Source organism: Cyprinus carpio, chromosome A21 (assembly GCF_018340385.1).
Source record: "Cyprinus carpio isolate SPL01 chromosome A21, ASM1834038v1, whole genome shotgun sequence".
Lineage (NCBI taxonomy): Eukaryota > Metazoa > Chordata > Actinopteri > Cypriniformes > Cyprinidae > Cyprinus > Cyprinus carpio.
The window spans coordinates 11117766-11141155 of NC_056592.1; the positions used below are offsets into that span (position 1 = coordinate 11117766).

Below are 23390 nucleotides of genomic sequence, written 5' to 3' on the forward strand. Positions count from 1 at the left end.
TGAGGCTGCGTCATTTCCCTGGAGCTGTGCAAGTCTCAGTGGAGTTTGCAGACAAGGAGTGTGTCTGCCTTCTGAGCTTTACTTTGGATCCTTAGGCTGTGGCAAGGGATTCTTGTAAGTTCTGGTATTTGCCTAATATCATAGCAATAATCTGTCATATCAGTTATGAACTTTAATAAAATGTACTTGTATTTTTACTTTTTTTCAGGTGCTGTGTATCACATTTTCTTTGAGAACTGGAAATGATTGTTCCTCAAAAGTCCACCATGTGAATCCAGGTTTACCTATGATAATTCCATTTTTGTGCCTTAACTCATCGCATGCCTTCATATTTGATTTGGGATAATGTACACAGAGATGCCATAAGAATTAACATATTTTAAATGGTTATGTTTATAACACTCTTTGTCATCTAATAGCATCAGATGATCAATGATTTCAAACCATCATGTTAAGGGTACATAGATTTTATAGTCACCTTCAGGTCTTATGATAAACTGTTAATTTGACTGAATATATAATATCACTGATGGAATAATAAAACTAATGGCTATTGTTTACCTCTCTGTGAAATTGTGATTCAATGGCTTTTTAAACCTGTTCTCAAATACAATGTGTTTGTAATATGACATAGGAGCTTAAATAATAAAATAATAATAATAATAATAATAATAAAAACAGTTCCGTGTTAGTCAACTTTCAGCTTGAAATTAAACCAAAGGTGTAAAATCTACTTAACTGACTTGCATAGAGCACACAGGTTATAGCATTTATTTGAGCAGCTAAGGTAATAAGTTATTTCAAATAACTATTTTGAGAAAAAATATTTAGTTTCCAACAGACTTTTGATGAAACAAGTTTTCTTTGTTTCAGTTTAAGGCACCCAAAAAGTGACAAGAAACTATTTTTTTTACAACATAGGCTGATCACTGAGTAGAAAGCGAGTGCCATTTTAAATAATACATCAAAACTTTACCATAACCATACAGATTCTGCCAAAATACCTGTACATAACTTCAAATAACTAATCTACATAATAATAATAATATTCATTAAATTATAACTTAATAAATTATAAGACTAATAAAACAATAACAATAGTAACAATCTATTATACAATTATACAAATGTGTGTTTTCTCAAAAAGCATTTCTCTGTGTTGAGTATGTTTTGAACATATTTTTAAAAAATATTTTACATTAGGATCATTTTTGTGAATTTTATCCTCCAAACTAAAATTTAAATATCACTGCATTTTTTCGTGTTGTGCCACATCGGAAAATATTCAGTCAAGAGTCAACTATAGAGACCAGCATCTCAGCAATGTGAGGATCTCAAGATTGTTAAGACACCTTAAAATTATAGCGGTCAGGATAAGCATGTGTTTCAGATCAGGTGATGATTTTTTTTACAGTGATAATTTGCTGCATCTTCAAACACATGATGGTACTCTTGTGTCTTGGTATTTTCTAATTACACCAAATAGGATTAAGCACAGTATGTCCATTCATTCTGCTACATGATTCAATTTTTAACTTAAAATCTGATTTGAGTGGCTTCAGATTTACTCCTCCTACCAGGGTCACTTAGAAAATAAGACCGAGCCTGACCAGAGTACTGCACAAACGTCCTAGGAGTGCCATCATCATCCGAAGATACCAACATGAAACCTCAGAGTATACTTGTCTTGCTTGTCCTTGTCGTATTAGCATTGCACTGTAAGTTTGGGCTTTTCTTGCATTGAGTGATAATAGTGTTTAAAAATACTCAACATCAAAAATTGCATAAAAACCATTGAAAAACTAAAACAAAGAAATCTTGCAGCAGAACACCAAAACCCCATGGATACATGGCTCCAAATAAACTTTGGCTCATTTTACAGGATCTTTCAGTGCTAAAACATTTAATTTCTGTCTAAGGCAAAGAGAATGAGGCTGTGTCATTTCCCTGGAGCTGTGCAAGTCTCAGTGGAGTTTGCAGACAAGGAGTGTGTCTGCCTTCAGAGCTATACTTTGGACCCTTAGGCTGTGGCAAGGGATTTTTGTAAATTCTGGTATATGCCTAATATCATAGCAATAATCTGAAAGATCAGTTATAAACTATATTAAAATGTACTTGTATTTTTACTTTTTTTCAGGTGCTGTGTATCACATTTTCGTTGAGAACTGAAAATTATGTTCCTCAAAAGTCCACCATGTGAATCCAGGCTTACCTATGATAATTCCATTTTTGTGCCTTAACTCATCGCATGCCTTCTTATTTGATTTGGGATAATGTACACACAGAGATGCCATAAGGATTAACATATTTTAAATGGTCTTGTATACAACACTGGTTGTCATCTAATAGCATCTGATGATCAAGAATTTCAAACCATCGTGTTAAGGGTACATAGATTTTATAGTCACCTTCAGGTCTTATGATAAACTGTTAATTTGACTGAATATATAATATCACTGATGGAATAATAAAACTTAAAACTTGTTCTCGAAGACAATGAATTTGTAATATGACCTAGGGGGAGAAAAAAAAAGAGATAAAAAAATAAGTTATTTTAATATCAAATAGGAGCTTAAATAATAAAATAATAATAATAAAAAAAAAAAAAACAGTTCCGTGTTAGTTTGAACCTCAAACAGGTTATTCATTTGAGCAGCTATGGTAATAAGTTATTTCAAATAACTATAACTATGAGAAAAATATTTTGTTTCCATTTGAGCAGCTATGGTAATAAGTTATTTCAAATAACTATAACTATGAGAAAAATATTTTGTTTCCAACAGACTTTTGATGAAAAAAAAAGATCTTTGTTTCAGTGCAAGGCACCCAAAAAAGTGACAAGAAACTATTTTTTTTACAACATAGGCTGATCACTGAGTAGAAAGCGAGTGCCATTTTAAATAATACATCAAAACTTTACCATAACCATACAGATTCTGCCAAAATACCTGTACATAACTTCAAATAACTAATCTACGTAATAATAATAATATTCATTAAATTATAACTTAATAAATTATAAGACTAATAAAACAATGACAATAGTAACAAGTTATTGTTGCTAAAAAAAAAAAAAATTATGGGCACCACTGTATAGTATTGTCTAGTCTAGTCTAGAACAGAATAAGATAAAATAAAAACTTGCATTGTTTTACATTTGTAACTACTAAGCTGTTAGTAAGTTACAGATATTTCAAGACAAGTTATTTATAGGAATTATGACAAGTTTCATGGCTGCATGGTCATAAGGGTTACGAGACCTCGTGGAATAAAAAGCACAAAGACCTGCAAACAAACGGAAATAGTTGCAAACCTACTAACACTCTACGATAAAAATACAGGTGGCATAAGGATAATAAAAAGCGAAAACACTTGTGTTGTGCAGTGCCAGTGAGATGACTGCCTACCGTCTGCTATTCGACGCTCTAGCCCACATGACCGGAAGTACGCACCGTTCAGCAGCAGTTCCCGCGTTTGGCGACTGTTTCAATCACAAGCGTGAACTTGGAGTAGCAGCCAGTCATTCCGGATATGGATTATCTGTATTTAGACAATATAAACCAATTTTTAAAATAACAAAATAATATCAAAAGTAAATCTTATATATACATATCATACACCAAAACTGCAAACGTGAAATGTCAGTTGAGATACCAAAATGTTTACATGTGACTAACGTTAAATGGATGTTTACTTGACTGTCCCAGGTTGGGTACCAATACAGATGCTTGTACCGAATAATTTTCATGACGTTCGGTTCCGTTAAAAGTTTTGTGTGTGTGTGTGTGTGTGTGTGTGTGTGTGTGTGTGTGTGTGTGTGTGTGTGTGTGTGTGTGTGTGCGCGCGCGCGCGCAGTCTGATTTCCAAAAGAAAGACACTTACGACAAGGTTCTTTTAAAGAATGAACCGCATGCGCGATCCCATTTTGCATCTTAAAGAATTAAATCCGACTCTAAGCGAACAAAAAAAATCGTACTATACTTAATGCTAGTGAGAAGTCAGTTTAACGTTAGTTACCGACTGACTGTTAACGTGTATTTAAAGCTACACATTATGAGTTTTATAGTAATCAAATGTAAAATGTAATTTTATAGTAATCAGTCCATTATTCAGAAGTGTGAGAATAGTTATTAGCTACATTATCAACTATTCAGCATGTAACGTAAATCTGATTTTTGCAGGTCACCTACAAATGGCTCAGTTTAACTCTTGGAGTCCACGTCAACACAGCAAAACAGTAAGTCCTGTCCTTTTTATTTGACACCACTGTTAACATATTCAAGTATTTGATGATCTGTGGGAATCACTAATGTTCATGTAACAATTTTGCAGAATGTTGTATCATTACTTGCAGCAGAAACGCAATGAAGGTTCAGGGACTCCCCTTCATGCCACCTACCTTGTGTCTGGGAAGTGTGTTGAGAATGGTAGTACGGTAAGGGCTGAGATCTGATAATTGCTTAACCTTTGTTTAATTAATGTTTCCCGAATAATCATTTATTTGAATGTTTTCCCTTGCTTTAGTGCCATAAAGTGTCAGTAGTACGTGAGGACAAGCTTAATGGTAAGATTACCATATTTATATCTGTAAATTACAACAAATAGACTTAATCCTGTGAACAAAATGCAATAATACTGGGCAAAAAAATTTATCTAAAAACATAATTAATCTCAAATTCATAAAAATAAAAAATAAAATCTCAAATATATATACACAGGTCCTTCTCAAAAAATTAGCATATTGTGAAAAAGTTCATTATTTTCCATAATGTAATAATAAAAATTAAACTTTCATATATTTTAGATTCATTGCACACCAACTGAAATTTTTCAGGTCTTTTATTGTTTTAATACTGATGATTTTGGCATACAGCTCATGAAAACCCCAAAATTCCTATCTCAAAAATTAGCATATTTCATCCGACCAATAAAAGAAAAGTGTTTTTAATACAACAAAAAAAGTCAACCTTCAAATAATTATGTTCAGTTATGCACTCAATACTTGGTCAGGAATCCCTTTGCAGAAATGACTGCTTCAATGCGGCGTGGCATGGAGGCAATCAGCCTGTGGCACTGCTGAGGTGTTATGGAGGCCCAGGATGCTTCGATAGCGGCCTTAAGCTCATCCAGAGTGTTGGGTCTTGCGTCTCTCAACTTTCTCTTCACAATATCCCACAGATTCTCTATGGGGTTCAGGTCAGGAGAGTTGGCAGGCCAATTGAGCACAGTAATACCATGGTCAGTAAAACCATTTACCAGTGGTTTTGGCACTGTGAGCAGGTGCCAGGTCGTGCTGAAAAACGAAATCTTCATCTCCATTAAGCTTTTCAGCAGATGGAAGCATGAAGTGCTCCAAAATCTCCTGATAGCTAGCTGCATTGACCCTGCCCTTGATAAAACACAGTGGACCAACACCAGCAGCTGACATGGCACCCAGACCATCACTGACTGTGGGTACTTGACACTGGACTTAAGGCATTTGGCATTTCCTTCTCCCCAGTCTTCCTCCAGACTCTGGCACCTTGATTTCCGAATGACATGCAAAATTTGCTTTCATCCGAAAAAAAGTACTTTGGACCACTGAGCAACAGTCCAGTGCTGCTTCTCTGTAGCCCAGGTCAGGCGCTTCTGCCGCTGTTTCTGGTTCAAAAGCACACGCCTGTGCACGGTGGCTCTGGATGTTTCTACTCCAGACTCAGTCCACTGCTTCCGCAGGTCCCCCAAGGTCTGGAATCGGTCCTTCTCCACAATCTTCCTCAGGGTCCCGGTCACCTCTTCTCGTTGTGCAGCATTTTTTGCCACACTTTTTCCTTCCCACAGACTTCCCACTGAGGTGCCTTGATACAGCACTCTGGGAACAGCCTATTCGTTCAGAAATTTCTTTCTGTGTCTTACCCTCTCGCTTGAGGGAGTCAATGATGGCCTTCTGGACAGCAGTCAGGTCGGCAGTCTTACCCATGATTGCGGTTTTGAGTAATGAACCAGGCTGGGAGTTTTTTAAAAAGCCTCAGGAATCTTTTGCAGGTGTTTAGAGTTAATTAGTTGATTCAGATGATTAGGTTAATAGCTCGTTTAGAGAACCTTTTCATGATATGCTAATTATTTGAGATAAGGAATTTTGGGTTTTTCATGAGCTGTATGCCAAAATCATCAGTATTAAAACAATAAAAGACCTGAAATATTTCAGTTGGTGTGCAATGAATCTAAAATATATGAAAGTTTAATTTTTATCATTACATTATGGAAAATAATGAACTTTTTGCACAATATGCTAATTTTTTGAGAAGGACCTGTGTATATATATATATATACAGTATATATGTCATTTTGTTGGGGTAATTATAATTTATTTTATATTTATTCATTTAAAATACAATTTAATATTCGTATCAATAATATTTCATCTGATTTTCATTTTTAAGTATTTAGTAGAGGATTTTTTTTTCTTAACAGCTGTTAAAGCAAAGATGGACGTGACCATCAGTGTGCATGTGTACAGTGTGCAGAGAGCTGAGCTGAAGGATAGTTCACCACTTTACAATACAGATTATGATGCTGTTAAGGAGAACATAAAAAACTGCAACAAGTAAGTGATACTCATATAACCTGTAATGTCATGTGCATGCATCATATGCTAATGTTGTTTCCACATCCAATATTTCTGGTCTTTCCTCAGGTACAGCGCTATACGTTGTGCTGCAGCGGTCCCTTTGTCATCTTCGGAGCTGCAAAGAGCTCAAGAGAAGGCTTTGGTCCCTCCAGTGGAGAAGGAAATCAGTAAACCTGGCTTCAATGAAAACACTTCAGCTACCCCCAAACCCAGTGCTAAGCAGCCAGCAGGCATCATGGGAATGTTTGCAAGCAAAAATGCTTCTAAGAGCCAAGAATCCAGCAAGGAAGTGAAAACAGAACAGAAAGACGATTCTTCCCTGGTAAGGGTGTAACTTTATAGTTTAATGTTGATGGCACATAAGATTGTGTGTGAATTTTATAATGGTTTCATATGTTGTAGGTTGAAACATCAAAAAGCAAAACAGCCTCCAAAGCGAACCCGATGAGTAACTTATTTGGGAAGTCTGCCCAAAGTGAGTGTTCTGTCTTTTCTGCCAAGAAGAAAAATCGAAACAAAGCATAACATACAGTAACCAAACAAAACAATTTCCTGTGAAATTTAGAAAAGGCTGATGAAAAACCAAACAAAAGCGTTAAAGAAGAGACGGCTGCCAGCTCTACAGCTCCTGCAATTATGAAGCAGTCACAGACATCTCCCAAATCCAAGATTGACATTAAAGATGAACAATCCAAAGTAAACAAACCCTTAAATAATGAATAAAAATTTTTCAAAGAAATATTGTAAAAATATAAAATTAATAATGTTATATTATGTGTGTGTGTGTGTGTGTGTGTGTGTGTGTGTGTGGTATATATATATATATATATATATATTTAAATGTGGTTTTGTGACACGCTATATTTGTCCTTATAAATGTGAACTAAAAGCTACATTTACTTCCTACAAGTAAAACAAAGCGCCCTGAGGTTGTGGACAGTGACGATGAGAAAATGGAGAGCCAGCAGAAGAAGAGACGGCGGATAAAGAAGCCCCAGCCAGACAGCAGTGATGATGAGGGTAGGAAAGAGATAGAAAAAAAAAAAAACTGGAATTAAACAGGCTCGCGTCATGCTTGGCAGATTTGAATCAGTCCAGATGAGGCACTCTGAGACCCAAAATGAAGAAAAACAAAGAAATAGGTCTACCCTCTGGGCAGAGTGCTGAATAAAATATCAGAATTGCTCTCTGACAAACAAAAGCTAATTGATAACATTCATTGTGTTTCTTCCCTTATTCTCTCTGTTTTCCTTCTGTCTGTATATATATAAATACATAGACTTTCATACTTGATATATGTCTCTTCTACCCTCTTCCAGTTGTGCCAGATTCTCCACCTGTGCCTAATGTACAGACTCCCAGTCCTAAAAAATAAACATAACAAAAAACCAGTAACAAACAAATAATTAAACAAAAACAACAACACCTGTAATTACAACCCCGAACTCGACCTGCCAAAACACCAGGCCTCTCAAACCAGCATACAAGTCACATTAATTTACACACATATCTCAATTGTATTTTTCCATACAGTAGCTACTGCAGATAGATCGTCAAGAACTCATTATTTTTTCCATTCAGTAGCATCTATTCATCATTGATTATGTTCTTGACTCGCTCAGGAGAGCTCAGAGGTGAAGAGGAGGAAAAGGAGGCGTGTTTTGAAGTCTCACACATTTGTTGATGAAGAAGGTTCCTTTGGTAAGTATAATTTCAGTCAACATTTTCCATGGTTTTAATTAATAGTCGACAGATTTTTTAATAGTCTTTACTAACAATTAAAAATTACTTAAATTAAAATTCTTTTGGGCGATACCGATATCGATGGCTGATACAAAGCCTGATGTATTTGGTATTAAACTTTACTAACAATTAACAATTACTGTAATGCCATTTATATTTATTTGACATATTTTGTAAATTAAAATAATGAAAAAATAAATAAATCTAAAAAATATATAACTTATATATAAAAATATATATGTAAATCTGTAAAATAAACAAGCATTTCTAGCGCTTTCAAAATAAAAGTCTGGTTGATGTCAAAATAAATGCTTGCCAAACAGAAAAACATCGTCAGATGCTGAAAAAATGCCAAATATCAGTTGATATACATCGGTCAACCACTAGTCTTGATCAGCTCCACATACATGAACCATCAAATTTGTAATGTAAAGGAAAATGATTTTAAAATCCTTCATATTCAACAGCTGGGTTCAATGAAGGCTATGATTTAATGACAGCATTTGTGGCATTTATGTCAGTTACCACAGAATCTTTTTTTCTGATCATCTCAGTTTTATTCTTTTCGTAGTTACAATAAAGGACTTACAGTAGAAGTACACAGGGCCAGGAAATAAATATTACAATACACAGTGTTTTAAAAGTTTATTTTCTGTGGTAATTGACATTATGCTTACTCTTTGTTCTATTAAACTTGGAAGATTCGTTTAAATAGCTGTGCATAACTGGGCTCTCTCTTTACTTTTATGAGCACATCATTTATAAGCGCTGACAGAAAGACTTAAACCACTGAGTAAATCATAAGTTATGCGGCAGAAATACAGACAGCTGGCATTTTTTGCTGAAACTGTTTAGTCTTGATTTTTTTTGACTTTATGTTCATGTGGAGGAAATCTTTGTGTTTGAAGACCAAAAGCACCAAATGTGTGTTTGATTCCTATAACTTTGCACCACTGGTATTATTTTTGTACTTCGCACAGTGTCTAATATTACACATTCCTTAATGGCAGTTGCCTGTTCAGCACAAAAACACTTTGAAGAGGATTTTTTTTTGCCAATGTATGGTAACCAAAATCAAATCACAATGTTAATTCTTTTTATATTAATTATGCTGCCTAAGGAACTTTAAAAAAATACATAACAAAAAAATATTAAGTCACATAATAATAAATATAAAACATAAAAAACAATAATATACTGCCAAAAAAACATTCCCTAAGCAAAAAAAAATTGGCCCAAAAAAATGGCAACTTTGCAAAATCTCTATAAAAAGTAAATCCAAATGCCTATGTATAGAACCCCAAACCAGACACTTATATTCACCACACACATCTTGACAGTGTCTGAATAACCAATTTTTCTGTTTTCCTAGTGACCGAGAAGGGTTATGTGAGCGAGTCTTACTCCGAGAGTGAAGAGGAACCTGAACCCAACAGTCAAGCCAAAGACTCGAGCTCACTCAAGCAGTCATTTGGAAAAAGAGAGGAAGAGAAAAAAGAGAAGAGGGAGAAGAAGACTTCTGCAGCTAACAAACCTACAAAACAGCCATCCATAATGGGATTTTTCCAGAAGAAATAACTTTTTTTTTATTTTATTCTTTCATGGACTTAAAGGAAAAGTTCACCTGGAAATCCAAACTGTCGTTAATTACTCATCCTCATGTTGTTCCATAACAAAAGAATCACTGCATAGGTTTTTCTGTTCATTAAAGTTAATAAAATTTGTTAAAGAGGAGGGGGAAAAATCCACAGAAAAAAATAACACAATATGAGGATGAAGAAAGTCAATTTACACTTAAATAGTCAAAAATCACATTCCCATGAACCACATCAGAATCTACAATCACAAAAACAACACAAAATGTTATTGCCAAAAAACAATATAACTATAATCAATGTCACTTTTCAGAGACATTGAAACAGGAGATTTCTGCTTCTACATGAACAACACATTTTTGCTGACTATCAATTCAACTTTACATGCTGGATTTCAGTTCTGGGCCTGATAGGATTGTCTGTTTTAGTATGTAAATGTATGATCCTGCTGATCTAGCAGATTTCCTTATTATAAGGCAAACTGCACTTGGCCAACCAACAGTAATTCCCGTACTGTAAAGATTGTCGAGTCCTATTTTGTCATTGTCTATTTTTAGTATGTAGCTGGATAATAAATCAAAAATTTAAAAAAATAATGTAATATTAATATTTTAATATTCTCGTTTAAGAAATTTTCTTATCTTGTACTTGTTTAATATTCTTGTGAAAGAAAATTTCTGGCTCCATAGTTGTGTTGATCTTGGACATTTCCATTTATCAAAACTAAACTTACTGTGTGGAAAAGGCATGCCTCTTGAAATGCACATCAAAATCAGTGCAAGCTCTTCTGATCCAGTGCCACAGATGTGAAATTGAGTGTTTTATGCCAAGACATCATTCCCCATAATCTCACTTTTTTTCCCCGAGGAAAGGCTTCTAAACATAGGCCTGAGTTAGTATGTGCGAGTGAATTCGAGAACACAGTGTTCTTTATATTGTTGTAAAACATTTGTAATTGTGCTTTTTCAAACCTGAGGTCCAGCAAAGTGAGAATTTCTGGTTGTTTTGTATATTAAATACTCTTTTTTTTTCTTCTTCTTCTTCTTTGTGATCATTTGACACTAATTACCTTATCCAGCTGCATTCTGTGAAGGAAAACAATTTGGTTTTGTGCAGTTAGGTGTTCACTCGTTCCCTTAGCTCACCCTTGCAGGCCTCTCGCCGGGCAGTCAGATGTAGACTGGGTGAGGCACCTGTCCTGGATACCTTATCAAACAGCCGTTTAAAATTTTAGGTGCCTCATTGTCTGAGAAAATCCTTTGCTCGATTGCATAACTGTCATTGGAAAAATGCGGAAATGGTTTTGGCTCGCCGACGATTAGGGAGAGTGTGGATAACTGTTTTCAGGTTTACCTTCAGTCTTCAAAAACACAAATAACCATCTACCTCTATTCAACCCATATGTTTCCATAAAACAACACAACAATAATGGAACATTGTAAAAAAAAATAATAAAATGCATTAAATTTAAAAAGGTGCATTTTGCACCCTGATTGCTAGTAAATATACAGTCTAAATTATTAGATATTTATGCCAAGATTTACTCAATCTCATGTCATTTTTAAACTCTTATGACTTTCTTCAAATACACTTAATACGTTTCATTCAGAAATTACACATTTACTTAAATGTTACATTTTTAAGTAGAACAACTGATTTTTTTTTTCTTGTAAAACATACCCCAATCATTTTTTTTTTTCAAAATATCTTATAAAATCAACATAAAGAACTGTTTTTGTCTATTCCGTGTATATCAATGGGGTCCAAAACAACACTGGATCCCATTGGCTATGTTTGATTTGTCAAATTATCTGTTATATTACACAAAAGTTCGCAAAGTCCTGAGGGTGAGCAAATGAGGACAGACATTTTGGTGACCTGTCCCCTTAAGAGCGCCATCATCTGGTGAGATATTATAAAATGATGTGAAGAAAAATGTATGGAAGCCCATTTCCACCACACACACCCACAAAATGCCCCTTGAAAGGGTAACTGGGACTCTTTCTCACAATTCTAACTCCTTTTCTCAGAATTGTGAAATATAAAGTCAGAATTGTGAGATATAAACTCAACTCTTAGAAGTCAGAATTTTAAAATATAAAATCACAATTGCAAAAAAAAAAAAAAAAAAACAATTCTGAGTTTATATCTCACAATTCTGACTTTTTTTCTCAGAATTCTGAGTGTATATGTCACAATTACGTTAATATTTTGCAATTCTGAGAAACAATCCAAATTGTGAGATTTTTTTTTTTATTATTCAACAGAGGAAATGAGCTTCCATAAGAATGTTTATTTTCCATTAAAGAAAAAAACAACAAAAAAGAATCATTATTCACCACATCCATTTTTGTAACGCTTCAGCTCTTCACTTCTCCCTATCTTGTTCAGTCTATCCATGTGATTTAATGCTTTTGGCCACCGTACGATTTCAATTAGATTGCTCTTGAATAGCACCTCAGAAGTGGAATGCATTTTTCAGCCCAGGTGGAATAAATCAACAGGCATTTTCAAAATATATCAAGTGAAACCACATTATTAAATTCAAACTGGCCTCGGGCACTCCGTAAAGCCATTAAATATTGTTTTAGTGCTTCATATTTTGCTCCACTGTCTTTTCTGCTCATGTAAAAATACACACCTGACAAAATCAGAAGGGCTTTTGTAGGTTCAGCCTACAAGTTTTTCCTATCCTGTCATTCGTATCTCACACATGTGACAAACACTATCCGCTCATTACTGAATATTCACATTTTAATTAACACATAACACATCAACCCTGTTTGTGGTTGAAATAACCCATTAAGCAAGTACTTGAACTCAAGATTTTTTAAGTTCCTTTTGAAATTTTTACAGACCCTCATAAAAGTTCATTAAGTCTAAAACAATTAATACAGAGAACCTGCATCTCTGAAGATGACTTTTTAAGTGCGGGCAGAGCTTGCGGGCATGAGAGAGTCTCGCTTTTTAAATCAACACCAACAAAATACATCAAACAGCAATAACCTCAAACTTTGAGCAGTGATTTATTTTTCTAATCCCCCTCACTGTTCTCATGCAGAGCTCTTAAAGAATAAATCATTGTGTATTAATTGAAAGCAGATTTTTACACACGCTCATGGTATAACTGCATTTGGCTGTAGGACCACTGTTCTTTGTCAAAACAGGAAAATATGCAGAACGTGATTGGAAAAGGCAGAGCATGCATCACCTTTCTGGGATTTGATGTCTTTGGGGTTATTTTTAGGGTGTGGGGTGCCTCACATCTGGATTTGTCTTGTTGAAATCAAGCAAAAATTTGTATTTTTCTGATTCTAATTACCAAATAGAGCATGTGATCTCTTTACAAATGTCACTGAATGCACTGAAACACTACACATGTGCAAAACCTGGCATAAATACAAGCCCTGATTATCTCTAAAACACTTCACATCATCATCCATCATCCTGTTATATTAGTTAACCGGCCATATGACATCCATCCATCATGGGTTGATGTGGCTTAATTATTGTTTTCCATGGCAAAGGCTATGCAGTCTGTTCCTACTTAAATTAGTGTTGTTTAGGAGTAAATTTCAGTTATATTAATAATACTTTCACCATTTACACTGTATATAGAGTTTCAGTAAAGGGATAGTTCACCCAAAAAAGAAAATTCTGTCACCATGTTTTTTGAAACGCACATGACTTCCTTTCTTCTGTGAAAGACAAAAGGGGTTATTTACAGCAGGATCTAAGCTGCTTTTTTCCATACAATGAAAGTGAATGATGACCATAAGCAGGAAAGATTTTCAAGGCATAAAACTCTCAAGAGAGCAACATGGTCATTCTTCAAAATATTTCCCTTCTTATTCTATGAAAAAAAGAAAACATTCAGGTTTGGAGCAACACAAGGGTGAGTAAATGATTATGATGACATTAATTTTTAAGTAATGCACAATGTACTGGTGTCCTTATCATTCCCAGTAGGGATCTGGAAAGGTCGATTCATGACTGGATTGTTCATGACAGACTGCTCAGTGCTCGCTTGGCACGATTCAGATCTTTGGCTGAAATGATCAGGGCCAACTCAAGTAAGAAGGGGAGTGGGGGGTCCAAAAAGAGTGCAGATTTCTGAAGTATTTGGATGGCACATTAATTCACAGGTTACATGAACACCTTAATCAGCTACGAAAGCTAACCAATCCATCAGAGTTAATTAGCTTAACCCAGTTTAGCTCCCTTTGAATCTTGTTTCAGTTGCTAAGAGACTGAATCTCCAGGCACCGTGCAGAGCAGCAGTTCAGAGGCAGAAACATTACATATTCGAGTGGTGGACAGTAAAGGTAGTATTTTTACTTTGTTACTGAACTTAAGTACAATTTTAATGCACCTGTTCATTTATTTATTTATTTATTTATTTAAAAAAATAATTTCACTGCATTTCAAAGCATAATCTCATCTCTTTTACTCCACTACATTTGATAAAATATTCCCTGTTATTTTGAACTGTGGTAATTACCACTGAGACGCAATAGCAATGTCCAACTCACAAACAAACTGATTCTTTTTAATTAACCTGTTGAATCGGGTTAAAAAATAGCATTGAATGATTCATTTGGGCAGATCCGATCGTAGCTGTTCTCAAGTCAAAAGATTCCATTATCCAGTCAGAGCGAGCATCCAGTAACAATTCACCTGTTCATGACTGACTCAAAATGTGCAAGAACAGGTAAAAACTATAAATAACATTAAAATAACACAAAATAATCCCCATGCATCTTCCCTGCTGCTGTAGCAATTTGTAAATAATATAAAACTAGTATTATATTATATTATATTATATTATATTATATTATATTATATTATATTATATTATACTAGTAGACTACTGAGTAATATTTTATTAGGATATCTGTATTTTTACTCAAGCATACTTTGTCTACTAGTGCATATTTGTCTGGTTTTATTACCTGCCCTTATCTAGGATGTGCTAGGACATAGAATTTCTCAGACAAGAGTAATAAATGCAAAAAAAACAAAATAAAACTCACAATCTTACATGCAAATAGCTGCTGAACATCACAGTGGTATAAAACGTAAGTCCATTTACACTTTTACATGCAACAATGGGAAGAAAAGCTGAGCAGGAAAACTCACACAGAGAACTGACCCATTCACCCGATTTATACCCAGTGACTGCCCCCAGCTGTTCAGATTGCCAGAGCCAAGACTAAGCATGCATAGCTGAAAGCTATTTATTGCTATGTTCAAAGAGCTATGTTAAAACAAAATTCACAAAAGAACTACATTTAAAACTCCACGGAGCTGAAATCATTTCAGACTCCATCAAATCAACACAGGCATATCAAATCAAAAGGTTCTCATCATTACAAAGGACTCTTTTTGTGAAACGACGGCCTGCATACGGATCAAACTGGATGTCCAACCATCCCCTTAAACTAACATACACAAAAGGGAGAAAATGAAATAGGAGCACTCAGTAAAATCTCCTTTGTCTCCCTCCAAAGATGTTCAAAGAGAACAAATTGCCAGAAACTGTTAGTTCCAACAGCCAGCGGAAATAATTCACAGCTTCATTGTGTAACTATTAAGGTCTGCAACTGAGGGGCTTCTGTTTCAAAATATTTTGTCAGGCCTTCAGTGAGAGATGAACAGCACCGTCTGGCACTTTGTGTGCGGCCAGCACAATGACTCATTGAGATAGAAGCAGAAAGTGGGCTTTTGGGATCTGGAGAGAGAGGATATTAGTCACAACTCCCTGAACTGCCCCAATCTGGGTTCGGTGGCCCGTCTCGGTTCATTGTGATTAACACGACTGAAGAACAATCGATGTCAGGAGCACATCATGATGACTAACTTATGCCATAAAAGGATTGTTCGTTCCAGCTCAAAGTAAACATCCCATCATGTCTGCTTCTCATTTACAACATTATAAAAAGTTTCTCATCAGTATCAATGATCATGTGAACTAATGACCTGCTTTAGTACATAGATGTTTGATACCTAAAAGCCTGCAAAACTCAACATTATCTACATTTACAGCAAAGAACCTATGATTCTTTTTTACTCGCTGCATTAGGCCATAATATGGAAGCCCGTTTCCACCCACAATAAAAAAGGTAATTGTGACTTTATATCTCAAAATTCTGAATTGTTTTCTTTAAGATTTGCGATAAATAAAATCAGAATTGCAAGATGTTAACTCGAAATTATGAGTTAATAACTTGCAATTGTGATTTTTTTTTTCTAATTCTGAGAAGAAAAGTCAGAATTGTGAGATAAAAGATCACAATTAATTTTTAGATGTTGTACTTACATTGCAGAAAAAACTGAATTGCGAGATGTAAGCTCAGAATTCAGAGAAAAAGTCTAAATTCTGAGATTAAAAAAAAAGTTGCAATCACCTTTTTTATTTTTGGCAGAAACAGGCTTCCATACCATAATAGTCTATAAAAGAAATCTTTCAATAAAATCTTTCAACAAAAAAAAACTTAAAGAAAATATTTCAATAGGATTTTATATCGGTTAGCCAGGACATCAGCCCAATATATTTTTCATAATTTTAAGTGCATATGAGTTATGCATAACCAGATCAATATACATGCAACATACATTACAATGCAAAACATTTTCTGCATAAAAGATAGGCAGAAAAAATATTCTATTGAAGTAAAGATGATATTGGCTACTTTGACTTTTTTTGTGTGACTATTTTACAATAAATAGTGTATTTTTAGTTTATCCATATTACATATACAGTATGAGTAGCATATATCTGAGAACAGTAGAAAAATATGTGGCCTACGTCAACTTTATAAAAGCATTCCGGCCAATAAGCTGTCTACATCATCCTTTGTTTCCCCTCTTATGTACATACAGTGGAAGCTTGCTAAAATTACATACATCATTTCCTTTAATGATGATGATGATTGCTTTAAAATCTTTCTTCCTCATAATTCTGGCCAAATAGCATATATTTATTCACTTATCTTATCAAAAATGCATTTTTCAACAATGCAAGAAAATTTAATGACCTCAAGGAAAAAAAAAACGATTTCAGAAAGAATTCTGGGATGTCAATCTCATAAAGACTTGCGCTAAACTGACTCATAGTAATAAACGAGATCTTTAGACTACCTGCTGCCAGCATCTGGTTTTGTACTACATGCACATTGTGTGAGTGTGGGTGTGTGTGTTCTTCTGGTAATAAAATGAGTGTCAGACTGGGATGGCACAGTGTTAGAGCGGGGAGGAGACTAAGAAGTGCAAAGACTGTCCAGCTGTTCAGGGTTTAAGTACTTCACCACTTCCTTGATCCCGTCTTCACAGCTCCTAATCTTACTCAAGTCTTTCTGCTTGTCCTCTTCTTCTTTGAACTTTCTCCAAGTGTCTGTGCAAACATAAAAAGGAAAGGACAATCCAAACTGGGAAAAATTAAGTTGCATGCAGAAGTTTTACAGCAAAGGCCTGTTTCATAGCGAAGCATAAATGCATTCGGGTTTTTAATGAATTGTATGGGTTTTAATGTTGCCATCTGAATTGTATGGAACCTTGTTAGCACTTTGGGATCAAAACTTTTAAAAAATTCTTTTTTATCTAACAATTCTGAGAAAGACAGAATTCTGAGAAGATTGCGATATATAAAGTCAGAACTGTGAGATATAAACTCGCAATTGTGAGAAAAAAGAAAGAAAAACAACTGAAATGCAAGATATAAACTAAGAAATTTGAGGAAAAATATGTCAGAAGTCTCATAATCATCACAAAAAAAGTCTGATTGGGAGATATAAAACAGTTGTAATTATTTTTTTTATTTTTCTTTATCCTGGATTGTAAATGGACTTCCATAGCATTGCATCTTTATATATTAAAAAGTGATTTCTGCGAATACTTAAAAACACATCAAAAAAACAAAAAAATCTAAAAAGCATTAAGAGTCAAACACTCAAAAATACATAAAATTTGTAAACAGACAATGCTCACAAAATACATTAAGAGTGACTTGCTGAAATAGTTAGACAGAAAATTTGTAAAAAGGAAATCAAAAACCTTTCTTTAATTTTCATGTTAGACATGTTCAATTTCCTTTAGTCTCCTCCACCTTCTCAAATTACCTAGCAGCTGTAAATACTCTAAGCTCAAATATTTAGTTTCATACCCAGAATCTCAGTGTTTTCAGGGCTGTTTAAATCATACTGTAGGTTGACATATAAGGAGAGGAATATGTTGAACTTTTACTCACCAAAAAAAAACAAAAAACATTTTTTCAAATCAAACTCATTTTTAACAAAATACACAGCTGAATGTTTTAATATGTGGTACTGTGCATTGTATGACCTTCTGTGTCTCATAAAGCAATAACTATACACTAATGCAAAACTAATTCAGTGAAATGAAAAGAATTAAACATACCCTCATCTAACGTAGTCAGCAAAATGTAATTTTCCGGATGGTCTATGAGGTCTTTCTTCTGAACGTCACCTGTCTCCATCAGATGCAAAACACCTGCAAAGGTTAGAAGACAGTTTTGAGGCAAAAAAAATAAATAAAAATAAAAATAAAAATAAAGAAACAAAGGTAACCCTTTACAATAAGGTCGCATCTGAGGCATTAACTAGCATTAACAATTACTATTACATTTGTTAAAGTATTTAATAATCTTTATTCTTATTAGGTAATAAAAATAAAACTGTTCATTGTTAGTTTATGTTAGCTCAGTTGTGTTCAATAATATTAACAGATGCAACTTCTGACTTCAAACAACTATTAAGAAATGTTGAAATTAACATTAACTAATATTCATAAATGCTTCAGAAGTATTTTTCATTGTTGTATGTTGATTCATTTAGTTAACAAATGTTAACAAAAGAACCGTATTATTACCTTAACATTAAAAAAAAACATTCCAGTGCTATAACACACAACCTTATCTTGCAGCTGAGAACTGGCAAAGATTTATAAAATTGATTTATAAAATCTAGGTCAGTGACTAAGAATTTGGATGAAATCTGGTAAAGTGAAAGAATCTTTTCTCGTGTTTTCACCCTAAATGATAGGTTGTTCCGGGACTGATAGAAATGATGTGTTTAATACTGTAAGTCTGAAATATTCTGGAATGACTGCACAAAAGTAACATAACCTGTTGATGTTTAATATTATAACTTGTTTGAATCACCTTCAACCGTTTTCCAGACTTGCACCTCTACTTCCGTGGCTCCTTGTCTCTCAATGGCAATCATCCGTACTTTATCTTCTGACTGAGCAGCAAACGGAGGTTCAAATTTATACACCAAGAGACTGTTATTGTCCTGAGCAAGGTAACACTCCGTCCTGTTGCTCTCTGCTTTGAGCTCTGGAAACCAAGTTGAAAGAAACACACTGATAAACCATGAAGTTTAAATCATTGCAAATATAATATCACTCATATGCCTACCTGGACAAATCTTACAGCATTTCCCCTCTATTTTTATGGGATGTTGGCATGGATACTGGTCGGGACACGTGATGCGCCTGCATTCTTGAAAGCCATCCCTGCAGGTGCACAGGATACACTCCAAGACCTTCCCCAGCACCGGGTGCCACACGTCGCCATGAGAATATGTCTTGCCACTGTACACACAAGCTGACAAAGTCAGAAACCCTACATTACTTTGAAAGGACATGACATGAAGCAATTCTTGACATTTGGAAAGAGTGTTGCATTACAGTTTACCTCTCTGATGTTTGCGCTGTAGAAGAATTTTAACAGTAGTTTCAGAAGCTCCTTTGAGATGCAGTGTCTGTAGGTTGAGGCCTCTGGGAGACCCCTGCAGTGTAGATGGCGTTGCCCTAAGTGATGCAGCACACTGATCCACAGAATGCCTCTTGTGTTTCAGGACACATAAAAACAAATGTTGTAACTCTGGACTAATATATAGGGTAGCATGAAAGAAACAATAAAACAACCCTGTAAAACCTGACATACTAAATAATTAAAACAAAACAAAATCTAGTTGAGCATCATACAGTATATACATCAGGCTTTAATGGCTTATATAGTATGATACAGCAGAATATGAAGGCTCATACTCAAGGAGGAAAAAACACCTCTATTTTATTTAGAGGCCCAATTATGCAAAAAAATATGCAATTTGATGATTTTTACATGGCCAAAAAGTTAGATGAAATTCTAATACAGTAGCAGACTATTTAAAAACTGCTTATAAATATCAGTTGTCACTATATTTTCCAATAATATGTATTTTTAAGATGATTTATTGTTATGCTTAGTTTAATGAACAAAACTCTTTAATTATTGTGAACAAAACTCTATTGTGTTAATTTGCAAAACATATAAGGGTGCAAAACATATAATGCAATGAAATACAAAAATGATTAAGAGATTGTTCAAATAAACTAAAAAAAAAAATACAAATTAACAATAATATAAAATAACACAAAAAAAAAAAAAAACTATCAATTAGATCACAGAAGGCATGTAGTAGACTGTGAAAAACAAGTCAAGTTTTGATCATTTAATAATTTAGAGATATCTGATACAGTGTTAAAGAGTACAGTGAGTCCCCTGAAAATTTAAATACATACAACTCCTCTGTTCAGTTGTTGTCCTCCGTCCTCAAATGATGCAGAACTGATATCAATTGCACTTTCTGTTTATTCAAAGGAGACAATGTTATTTAATAATCACAATCAGGGGTGAAATGAAAACATGAATACAGCTTGTAACATCCAATTTGAAAATTAATATATATCTCAGTAGCATTTACACCTAAAATACTCTTAATTGCACATATATTCTCACCTTTGCATACTAAGCAGCAAGTATCAGGGATTGACACTGGTGAGGAGCATGTAATGGGCTGACAAGTTTTCAATGCACAGAATATATTCCCATTCTTTAACAGAAAATAATAAGATTAAAAAAAAAATATTAAGAATCAGAAATTGACTAAATTATTAAAATAAGCACCTCAGCATCAGTGCCTGACAACATGGGGGAAAGCACGGATAAATTACTTTTTTAAAATTAATATAAAATCAGGCCAGTAAATGTCTTAATAACATATGAAATTGTGGAAGGAGACGTAACTTTTTTTAAATTATGCATGGTTTTATAGATCCTAAAACCAAACATTTCTTTAAGAAGACATTATTATTTGATTTTATTTTAAAAATCAAATAGAGTTTCTATGAAACTCTATAACTATATTCACTATTTTCAGGAAACAGGTAATATGGTAAGTGCATTATGTTTTATTGAGCATTATATTTCATTTTCAAAGCATAGCCTTTTATCCAAAATGACCTACACTGTATTTAAGGTATACATGAAACCCAAAAGTTTGGTTTTGCTAGCGCTCCTCTCTACTGTTTGAGCTACAGGAAAACTTTATTTACGCCTGCTCTGGGATGCTGTCTTACAAAACAAGAAAATAAAAAGATTTTACTGTTTGAGGTTAGACCCCTATGTTCAGTGATGTAGTATGGTGACAGCAACAATAATGATTACAAAAAAAAAGACATAAATACTTACAGAGCAAGTACACATGACACACTGGTTCGACTGACGGGATGGGAAGAGCTCATGGTTGGCAAATGTTTCCCCTGTTTGATAAGTGCTTCCATTATACCTACAGGTTTTAATGGGTGCCCGCAGACCAGCAGGAGTTCTGTGCTCATCTGTGATTATGAGAATAGCCATTGGACATTTCAAATAAGAACATTTTAGAATCATTCATATCAATTTACATAAACACTGGGACCTGGAAAAGTTTGATGTTTTACCTGCACAACGAGGGCAACACTGCTGCGAGTTAGTCACTGGATTTTCACATCGCAGAACAGGGCATTTGATGCTGTTGCATTTCACATGACCAAACTATACATACATGCACATGAAAGTAGACAGTAATATTGACATATTATACATAGTATGTGGATCTGACATGTGCATGAACCTACATGAATGTATAGGAAAATTGCAACATTAAATGTTATGGGAATTCATGAATGATCACCTGTATATATATTAGGTAAAAAAAAAATATATATATCTGCGCAAGTACAGCGCATGCAGAACATGAATCCAAATCCAAGTCATTATTTAGATTTGGAAGTTGGATACATACTTCTGCGCAAGTACAGCGCATGCAGAACATGAATCCAAAGCTATCTCCTGGCCTGTACGTCTTCTCTTTAAAAGTGCAGAAAACACCTGACACTGCATGCAACATAAATATATAATCATCTGATTTTCAAGAATAGCATCAGATTCTAAATATAAAACATTAAGCCATACATCTATTTATGACACAAAAAAAAAACACCATAACATTATACTAATCCATACTACAAAAAAAAGACACTAAAAGATAGCACCATAACATTATACTGTTGTCTACTACAAAAAACAGGGTCTCTTACTAACGAAGCTGACAAAATACAAGATAGTGATAAAAAAATCCTCAGAGGATGATGATGCCATTATGACAGTTTATATATGTTATATATTAAATTGTGCATCATTTTAAGGGGGATAGTTATGATTATAACATTTAACTTGGAGACTCTTTTTTTTTTTTTTACTTTTTAATAAAAATGCTATGTTCACTGAATCCTACAAATATAGTTACAAAAACAAAATAAAAGTTGACTAGCAAAACAAAAAAAAGAGCCCAAAAAAAAGGCATCCTCATGGAGAAAAAGGACTATAATAATAATATCGTTGTTTACACTAATGAAGGACATAATAGACACCTTTTCACGCAATGACAATCATTTTAATGACTTTGAAACACTTAAAGCTTCGTTATAAATTAACGTGTATTATATAACCTCATCACACAGCAATTTCCAATCCATTCCAAAATGATGCAACAAAGATTCATCGAACATTTACAAACAAATACAATCAAACATAATCTTAGATGGAGTCACTTACTTTTTCCTGGTCGTATTGCCTCTGTTTCACACTGAACGAAGCATCGCATTGTGACCAAAATGAAAAGATGTTTCAAGTAGGTCATTCTTTTCTTCATATTCCAGGAAACTGTGGACATGCAGGATTTGTCTTCTCAAACTTCTCCGCACTTTATAACTACGACGGTCTGTGGGAGTTTCTGTAGCGCTTCCAGGTTTTTATCTAAAGCGCCTCCTACAGGATAACCAACTTGCTCGTTGTGTTGTACAAACATTATTTTAGAAACGTTACCAAAATAAATAAATAAATAAAAATCAGTTATGGAAAAAGTGACCTGCTTCTAGCTCATCAAATCTGATATTATTCTGATATATTTTTATTTAGAAAAATGTTTTATATAAAAAGTAATTTAAAAAAAATGTGTGTAATATTGACAGTATAGTTTAAAAAATACTAATTGAGTTGCTGCTGCACGGTATCAATATACGGATTTAAGCACATGAAATTTGATATTATGCTG

At 34.2% G+C, this 23390-nt stretch overlaps 2 protein-coding genes across 2 annotated transcripts; one reads left to right on the plus strand and one right to left on the minus strand.

Moving 5' to 3' along the window:
• Positions 1-4332: 4332 nt before the first annotated feature.
• Positions 4333-9931, plus strand: pold3 (polymerase (DNA-directed), delta 3, accessory subunit). Its single transcript, XM_042711445.1, has 10 exons — positions 4333-4435; positions 4525-4564; positions 6454-6586; positions 6677-6932; positions 7013-7085; positions 7176-7306; positions 7501-7630; positions 7930-7982; positions 8233-8311; positions 9726-9931. The coding sequence occupies exons 1-10, from the start codon at positions 4334-4336 to the stop codon at positions 9929-9931; spliced, it is 1203 nt and encodes a 400-aa protein (XP_042567379.1). The 5' UTR covers position 4333.
• A 6520-nt stretch (positions 9932-16451) lies between these two features.
• chrdl2 (chordin-like 2) lies at positions 16452-23072 on the minus strand. Its single transcript, XM_042710833.1, has 11 exons — positions 22892-23072; positions 22080-22171; positions 21736-21829; positions 21485-21630; positions 20753-20846; positions 20536-20600; positions 19664-19814; positions 19385-19573; positions 19127-19303; positions 18364-18456; positions 16452-17341 (listed from the first exon to the last, which is right to left on the minus strand). The coding sequence occupies exons 1-11, from the start codon at positions 23007-23009 to the stop codon at positions 17208-17210; spliced, it is 1353 nt and encodes a 450-aa protein (XP_042566767.1). The 5' UTR covers positions 23010-23072; the 3' UTR covers positions 16452-17207.
• Positions 23073-23390: the final 318 nt, after the last annotated feature.